Source organism: Populus alba, chromosome 1 (genome assembly GCF_005239225.2).
Source record: "Populus alba chromosome 1, ASM523922v2, whole genome shotgun sequence".
In the NCBI taxonomy this organism is placed as follows: domain Eukaryota; kingdom Viridiplantae; phylum Streptophyta; class Magnoliopsida; order Malpighiales; family Salicaceae; genus Populus; species Populus alba.
In genome coordinates this window covers 10088804-10098156 of record NC_133284.1, presented here as the reverse complement: position 1 = coordinate 10098156, position 9353 = coordinate 10088804, and the positions used below count along the sequence as shown (strand labels likewise).

Genomic DNA, 9353 nt, shown 5'->3' with positions numbered 1-9353 from the left:
TTTTAATTTTTTTAACTAAAAACATGAAAATTGATGCTATTTTAAATGTTTTTTTTATATCTTTATTATATTAAACCATTCAGATTAAAACATTGAAAGAAATAATAATAACTTTTCTTGATAAAAAAACGTTTTTTTGGAAAAATACTGATAATAATGTATTGCCAAACGGGCTCTAGTTGATTTAGCATTAAAGCAGCTTAATTTGTCTCAACATAACAACTAACAAGTTCCTTTTCATCGGAGGTAACAAATAAAAGAAATTGGGGTCCATCTCATTAACTCTAAACGAGAACAAATTCAAAAAAGAAAAGGAAAGGCAGGACAAAGAAATTAATGAAAAAGAAGAGACAAGAAAATTAGTGAACATCATCGCACACAATCTTAAAAAGCAAAGCCAAAAAATATATTAATTACAAGCTAGCTGGACTATTGTACAATGCACTCACATGGAAAGAAATGCAACCCTAACTTGCTGTTCTCCGTCTCAAACTCAAAAACTCACTACGTGATCACTGGTTCAGTACTCTTTGATGTATATTTTTTTATCCTGTTTTCGTTTCACATCCTAACCTCCATCATTTTCTTGTTGCTCAGTTCTTACTTCAGGACAGGAAAAATCGTCCAAAAAAGAAAAAAGGTCACAGTAATGACTTCCATATATCCTCTTGTTTCTTTCTTTATGCTGTTAATCCATTCATGAAGTTGTAAAGATCACTAGTAAGGAGCAATACTAAAAATAGCTCCACAGACTTTCTCCATCAGAATTTCCCTGTGAATCATCAGACGGTGGCGAGGTTATTCTTGGTGGCGAAAGCAGCATTCCTCCCGCCATGTCCACCAGCAAATTTGGCATATCAAACAGTGCCTCCTCATCAACAAATTCTTCTCCACTTGATGCCAAATACGCACCAATGGCGTGGTCATTTCTAGGTTGATCAACTAACGCTTCGTTGTAGCTCAGTTCAGCCTTTTTTAATGCAGCAGCAGCGGCAGCTGCATTGCGAATATCAGTGGATGATGCAGTAGCAGGCACTGGATAGGTCCCAACAGAACTTGGGAAGTTAAGAACTGCACCATTACCTTTTAGGGCCAGAGCTGCAACATCATAGGCTGCCGCCGCCATCTCCGGCTTTGGGAATGTGCCAAGCCATATACGAGTGGTTTTGCGTGGCTCCCGGATTTCAGACACCCATTTACCACCGCGGCACCGGATTCCATGATACATTGGGTGCCTTTTGGAGTTAGAAGAAGTCGTGGCCATGGTGGCGGGTTTAATTAGAATGCTGAGGAGGAAGATCTTTTGGAGATGGATTTTCAAATGTGTTTGTAGGGATAGATTGTGACAGTATAGGGTCAAGTGGGTTCACTAGTATAGGAGAATTAGGGTCAAAATGTAATGCTAACGGTGGGTGAGTTTGGTTTATTTGGGGCACATTAAAATTGGTAGAGGATGTATAAATATATCTATACGTGTAGGAAAAGGTCTAGGAGAAGATGGATTTAGAGGTTATGGGTAGATCGATAGGGTCTTTGCTACAAGGAAGAAAGAATATATACTTGTGATTTTGCGTAGATTTGAGTTGTAAAAGGTTAATGCGTGGGGATTTCGTGGGGGGTCAACTCAAAATCGTTGTCCTTCAGCGTGTAATGCAGGTAGTTGATAGCTAGCTAGGGTTTTAGTCTTAGAAAGATTAAAGTGGAAAGTGATAGTTTAGCTGAGGCTACTAGTAGTCTGCTGCTTTTGCTAAATGGAGATCAGTTTTGATAAATAATGGGCGGCGCACACGCATTCCGGGCGCCTAGCACTTAGCTGGTCTCAGTGGTGCCAAAACCATCAACGTTTTCTCTCAATATCTTCTTTACTGGTTTTATGAATCTGAGTACTAGGAGTCACGTGGTGAAATAATATTTGAAAGGGGTTTTTAATTTTATTTAAAAAATTAATAATTATAATATTGTGAATAAATATAATTTAATAGGATAGATATATTCTATATTAAAATACTTAAATTAAAATATTATTGATGAAGGGATAATGATTACATTGAAAAGCCGATCATTGAAAGATTAAGTCAAATCACTTATAATTTTTTTTAATATTTAAGGATTATGACATGTTGTTAGACGGTGCACTTAATCTTCAAATATAAATTAATCAATTATTACATTGATAGTAAATTAAATTGTTTGATTTATTTAATTTTATTTTTTTTAGAATTATAATTTATATTTTAGGTCAACATATTAGGAACCTACTTGGTCACACACATTAAAAACTAATTAGTCATAAATTAAATTGGAATAATTAATCAAATGTGACTTGATTGAAAATAATTTTAGAAATTAAGCTCTAGAATGTATTCAATTCATGTATTATAATTCTAATCCATGAATTGATCATGACACATTGTTGGATGCTCACAATCGATTCTGAGCACTCAAACTCCGGCGTTTGTGGTGATATTAGACCAATAAATACAGGCTCAGACAACCCATCTTAATAAAAAAATATGAACGACTTACTGTTGATTATAAGGAACCCCGTCGATTGATAATGAAGAAGAGATTACAGATAAGTGGTACATGTATATAGCTCCTAATTGACCTCATTGTCCCAGTAATAACTAGCCTCTTCCTCCTCTCGTGCCACATTTATTTTAGATTTATTGTATTTGAATATTCAAATTTTTAAATTTGTAGTAAATATTTTGATTTTATATTAATTAATTTTCTACTTCTATTACACACACATGGTTACCATCAAAATAACTTCGTCGTTATATTCCAGAGAGAGTTGACAAAGAAAAACTATAAATACCATTGTTACTGTTAATTTACTGACATAATTACAGATGATATTTTATTAGTGTTATATTTATTGATGGATATACCGACGAACAAATAAAACATTGATGACATTACATATAATTTTTCTGTTGGTAAAATATGAAATTTACCGATGGAGATATACTAATAGAATGAAGAGGATAAATTGTTTTTGCACATATTTTCTGTCAGTAAATCTATCGGTATATTTATGATCAACGAATTCATTGGCAGATCATTAATTATAGATGATAGTTTTTTCAATAAATTGTTTCTGTCCATGAACCTATCATATTATATATATTATATATATATATATATATATATATATATATCGACTGGTTATAAGTGTAAATACCAACATAAATTTTTATTAGTAAAACTGGTGCATCTGGTAGTATAACTAGATTATTAATAATAAATATATCGTTAATTTATTGACGGACATTTCACCGACAGAAAAATGATATGTCAATGACACTTTGAGATCTCCATTCTCAGTGTACCAAAAATCTATAACCACACCTGATCTTAAAGAACATCTAATCATACTAAAGTTAGGAATGAATTAGATTATTATGAACCAATCAACAACTCTTTCTAATGGATCGAAGAATTATACAATAGCGCCTCGTTCAATTTTTTTTTTTGCAACATATAATTAATAATGAAAGGAAGGTTACAGACCGCGTTTTCTCATTATGTGACATTAGAAATTATTCTTAATGTATCTTGGGAACTCTTTGTTTTCATGTTTTTTATTTCTAACTAGAACGTGTACAGCCAACAACAAATGTAAGGATGTTTTTCTTAGAACATGGTGGGCTTTCCAATCAAAACTTGATTGGTTAGGCGGCCGATATATTATTCCTCTGGACAATATCTAGCCAACAAGGAGCTCCAACATTTCATGCATGGTCATCAGCCCACCAGTACCTAATTCTCTGTCACACATGTTTTTGTAGTTTTGGGTCACTTCCGTTCAAAGAATCCTTAATCATTTTCCCCTTTGCCTCTTGAACAGTAGCTTTAATCATAATGGAAGGTCAACACAGAGCTCCCATCCTCCATTTCAGATTAATTTGAGGTTCTCGAGAACATTTCGATGTATCCAAAACATAAGTGTTTTTTTTTTTTTTTTTTTTTTTTTTATAAAAAAAACAGCATCGATACAAACGCAATCCATGTTTGTAAGAAAAAAAAAGGGGTTATATATATATATATATTCATTTTTAGAGTAACGAGTTCCACTCATGTTACTTCGAGAACCAAATTAAAAATCTTAAAATGTAAAACGTTTTGGTGGCTTCGCATGTCAAGGAACTGGTAACCGGCCCAGACTTTTTTTGTGGGTCCTTTTTATCTCCTCGATTCCACCGTTTTACAATCTAAATATCTTTTGATTATTGATCTTATTAGATAAGTTGGTTTGTATTTTATTTAAATCTTAATTAATGTTAATGATTTATAACCAAAAAGAAAAGGAACAGAAAGTCCAATAGGTTGATTCGTGAGCGTAATTTTAAAAAAATTGACAACAGCAAATAATATATATAAAGCTAATACCTATTAGAACAAAATTATGAAAATGAAGCAAGAAATTGATACTATTTGAAATTTCAATAGGGTGTCAAAAAGTTAACTTACCAAGCAAAGAACAATTATCCAACAAAAACAAAAATAAATAAAAAAATATAATTGATGATAGTACTAACAAATACATCTCCTGAAATAATTAAGAAAACAGAAAGACAATAAGATTTATTGAAACAAAAGGCACTTGAACCCAAGTATGCCTATGCATTTCATAAAGGTGTTCGAGATGAAGTCACATATATTCTTAAGAACTTGAAATATCAAATTAAGAAAGGAGAGAGGAACAAAAAATTAAAATATATTTATTATTTATATAATATTTTGTTACTCGCATATTCAATGCTATACTCGGCTTCTTTTTTTACTGTATCATTCAAATTTGTCGTTCATATTTTTTATCCAACAAAAATTATAGTCAATTTGCCTGGGACTCTCTAGGCATGCTATAGAAAAGAAATAAAGGCTAAAAGTGAAAAACAATCATCTTGATTTAATGGGAATCAAATTCGATACATTCCCGTATACAATAAAAATACTACAAATAAATGTTATTATCTCAATTATTATAATATTTATACAACTTTATCACAAAAAAATATTATAATTCTAAAAAGACTTATTTATTTACAAATAAACAGACTATCATGATCGAATCAAATCATACGTTATGGATGTATTATTGAACACTACACTCGGAAGGAAGTACGGAATTTAGAAGAAGAAAAAACATATAAGCATTCGTCTCTATGTTTGCAATGACCTCAGATATAATGAAGATAAAATTGATTGAGAGATTATTAATAAAGGAAAGACTTATTAATTAAATATTAAAAAATAATGGGAATGGTATAACAGAGCACCGCCTCAATGGGCGGGCCTCCTCTCAGTCCTCACTTGTTAACCTCTCTCCTTTCCATTATTCTTGTCTATGTTGTGTCCCTAAAGTTTTATGAATCGTATTTTCGATGGAGTTTCAAAACTAAGAAGCCAAGCAGCAAAGCAAGCATTGAACTTCTATCTCCGTCAAGATTTTGACCTTTAGTTCTCTATATTTTCTTTATTTTTTTTTAAAAAGAACATTGTTTCATGCTGGATAAGTGGATATTAATGATAAGATTTTCTTATATAAGATAAAATAATTTAATACATATAGTGATAAGAAATATCAACGACCCAGCTAATATGTGATTTATGATTCACACAGTAGTATTATTTCTCGCGCAAAAATATTAAAATGTTGAAGAAAGACTCGGTTTAAATTCTATGTTTTGAACTGAATTTCAATTTTAATCAAATTCTAACATATAAAATCTCAAATGAAGTTGATTTTCAATAATAACTCTATATGCATGCTGGATAAAAAATATATATAAATTTGTTAAGATATTTTAGGGATACAGATAAAGTCAATATTTAAATCTTGGATAAATCAAGTACAATATTTCCGTTTGGAGTTGTGAGTTGTAGAGATACAGTTAAATCAGATCACTATATATATAAATACATATCCTCTATAAATATAATTTCATATAGCACTCCAATACTCCCTCTTCCCATTGATTGGCTTACGAATCTCTCCAATCATACCGAAAAGAAACAAAGAGAAAGAAAGAAAGAGATGGCAGGAGGGGCTTTCGCTCCAACATCTGGTGGAAAGGAATACCCTGGAAAGTTTACTTTCAGGGTGTTCTTCACGTGCCTTTTTGCAGCAACAGGGGGTCTGATTTTTGGTTATGATCTTGGTATTTCAGGTGTGTAATAATGTAGAATTAATTAGTTTCTTTTTGAAGATGTAATAATCGTATCACTTGTTTTTGAGAATCTGTGAAATATGCACTTTCGTACTAGTGTAGTTTATGTTTACATCGCTTAAGGTGACAGCAAACCTGAATAATATATTTCTTTTTACAGGTGGTGTAACATCTATGGATGTTTTCTTAAAGGACTTCTTTCCTGATGTTTACCAGAAGGAATCCTCAGTCAAGGCGTCAGATGATCAATACTGCAAGTTTGATAGCCAGATATTGACGTTGTTTACTTCGTCTCTATATCTGGCCGCCCTTGTTTCGTCCATAGGAGCATCTATGGCGACTCGGAAGTATGGACGGAGACCTACGATGATGACCAGTGGCTTACTTTTTGCAGCTGGTGCTATCGTTAATGGCTTAGCCAAGAATGTCGTCATGCTTATTGTTGGTCGGTTATTTCTTGGTTTTGGCATTGGATGTGCCAATCAGGTTAACTGTTCTCTTCAAGAATCAATCTTCTTTTTTTGCTATTATATTTACAATTATCTTTTTCATGAAAAACACTCACTAAATGGTATTTTACTTTCAATGCTAGATTGAATCTAACCGCTTATAAACAATGTTTTCCTTTAGAGTTTGATTATAAGGAAATACATTCTTCTTCTTCTTTTTCCCCCCTAAATTTTCAATGTCCTTGTTCACGATAGAACTTTTGTTTTGTGATTCTGGCAGTTCTTAAGCTGACCGAATTCTGGAAGTGAAATTAAAGAACTTTTAAATCTTGTGTATATTTAATGTGTACATATGCCTTGAGTTTCTTTTCTAATTTTTTTTTCTTAATTTTTCTCCTTGTATTACAGTCGGTTCCAATTTATCTCTCTGAAGTGGCTCCCTCTAAGTATCGAGGTGCTCTCAACATGATGTTCCAACTGTTTATTACAATTGGTATTCTCATTGCCAATTCTTTGAACTATGCCTTTGCGAGGTTGATTGGAGGAGATATGGCATGGCGCTTGAGTTTGGGTGGCGCTATAGTTCCTGGTCTAATAATTCTTCTAGGGTCATGCTTTCTTCCTGACACACCGAATTCCGAGATAGAGCGAGGCAATTATGGAAGAGCTAAAGATCTCCTTCTTAAACTCCGCGATGTTGATAATGTCGATGAGGAGTTTAATGATCTTGTCGAGGCCAGTGAGAAAGCAAAATTGGTGAAACATGCCTGGTTAAACATATTTAAGAGGAAATATAGGCCTCAGCTTGTGTTTGCAGTCTGCATTCCCATGTTTCAACAGCTCACCGGCATGAACGTAATCGTGTTTTATGCTCCTGTTTTGTTCAAAACCATTGGTTTTGGGAGCAATGCTTCTCTTTTATCTTCTCTGATTACTGGTTTCGTTAATATGCTTGCAACTTTTGCTTCGATTCTTACGGTGGATAAGTTGGGGAGGAGAAAGCTTTTCCTCATGGGTGGTACCCAAATGCTCATTTGCCAGGTTGGTCACTAGCTCTCTTCTTTTTTTCAACAACGCATATACACTTTTCATTGATCTTTACACAGTTTTTAATTTGCTTTTACATTATGTTCATGTGACTTGCAATGTCTGCTCTTTCTTCCTGTCCTTTTCTTTCTTTTTGTAGGTTGTGATAACAATTGCCATTGCTATGAAGTTTGGAGTGAGTGGGAACCCAGGTGTGATTTCCGGTACCTACGCTGGTGCCGTGGTAGCCTTCATATGTGTTTACGTTGCGGGCTTTGCTTGGTCTTGGGGACCTCTAGGTTGGCTAGTGCCTAGTGAAATCTTCCCATTAGAAGTCCGTTCAGCTGCTCAGAGTATCAATGTTTCTGTAAACATGATCTTCACCTTCGTCATTGCACAAATCTTCACGGCAATGCTTTGTCACTTGAAGTTCGGTTTGTTCATTTGCTTTGCAGTTTGTGTGGTGATCATGAGCATCTTCATATACAAACTGCTACCTGAGACCAAAGGAGTCCCAATTGAAGAAATGACCGTTGTGTGGCGGAATCATCCTCATTGGAGCAAGTATTTTAATGAAGATGATGCTCAGTTTGAAACGAGCAAGCCCAAAGATATTGCATCTGCTTAGTTTCTTATGCAGATCAATATCATTTTTTGTTTTTGGTTCGTAGTTCTAGGTTGTGGCAAGTTTTTTTCGAGTTAAGTTTATTTCCTGTTTTTTTTCTTAGACTTTGTAGGGCATTTTATTTGTTTTATTAATTCTGGAACGTAGTTTTCATTTTTAGTACTTTTCTATGCAAGAATTGCATTAATGTTAGTCCGCCTTCAATTTATATTAGATTTTCTTATTTGAGCATTAAAATAATATATTTTTCTAAGTTTTTTGAAAGACATTTTTCCACAGCAGGCTCTGATATGGCTCATTAAAGTAGAATACAAAAGCCAAGCCCTTGAATCCCAGAATGGGACCGGTTTATATAACAACCCTAGTCTATCCTCATCCATCCACTGCACGAAAACGTTCTTCATGCCTTATGACAAGGATTATTAATTAAGGAATTCCTGCTTCTCGTAAATATTTGTCACCTGTACTCCATTGGCCACACCTTTAAGTTTCCACCGCAAAATCTCTCTCCAGAATCCGAACATCCTTTTGGGATTACTGTCCGAACATCGTGGTCGGTTATAAAGGCCATCTGGAAAGGTTTTCAAGACACGGTTAGAGCTTGGAACTCAAATATCTCTTCTATCCATTCTATTTTTGTTTTTTCTTTCTCTGTCTTAAAAAGATCACCATGTCCATAGGTGCCCCAAGCAACTCATAACTCCTAAACCTCTCCATTTAAACGTCCCTAGCTCCCCTCTTTCAAATCCATGTACCCCTAGCCATCTCTCTCTCTCTCTCAATTAAGTCCACAAGAATGTGCCAGTTTTCTTCACCTTCTGATTCTTCCAAAAGCAAAGTAGACCCATCAACCAGAGTACAAGGTTCTGACATGTTAGCTTTGATCCCCAAGAACCCAATATTTCAAGAACAACACAAAACTGATCATCTCTCTTTTGCAATCAAAGAAGCAAGATGCATAGCCAAAATATATAGCACTTCCAATGATATTAACTGGTCTTTCACTCTATTCTCGCTCCATGATCTCCAGCAATCACAGGCTACTCTATTCTCTCTGGCCTTTCCATGGGAATGGAA

At 34.0% G+C, this 9353-nt stretch overlaps 2 protein-coding genes across 2 annotated transcripts; one reads left to right on the top strand and one right to left on the bottom strand.

Annotated features, from left to right (window-relative positions):
• Positions 1-281: 281 nt before the first annotated feature.
• On the bottom strand, positions 282-1511 carry LOC118033811 (ethylene-responsive transcription factor ERF026). The gene has a single exon (XM_035038930.2). It carries the CDS (start codon positions 1262-1264, stop codon positions 734-736), a length of 531 nt encoding a protein of 176 aa, XP_034894821.1. The 5' UTR covers positions 1265-1511; the 3' UTR covers positions 282-733.
• Positions 1512-5953: 4442 nt separating this feature from the next.
• On the top strand, positions 5954-8499 carry LOC118033812 (sugar transport protein 1). The gene is made up of 4 exons (XM_035038931.1): positions 5954-6176; positions 6337-6662; positions 7034-7666; positions 7812-8499. The coding sequence occupies exons 1-4, from the start codon at positions 6044-6046 to the stop codon at positions 8277-8279; spliced, it is 1560 nt and encodes a 519-aa protein (XP_034894822.1). The 5' UTR covers positions 5954-6043; the 3' UTR covers positions 8280-8499.
• The last annotated feature ends 854 nt before the right edge of the window (positions 8500-9353 follow it).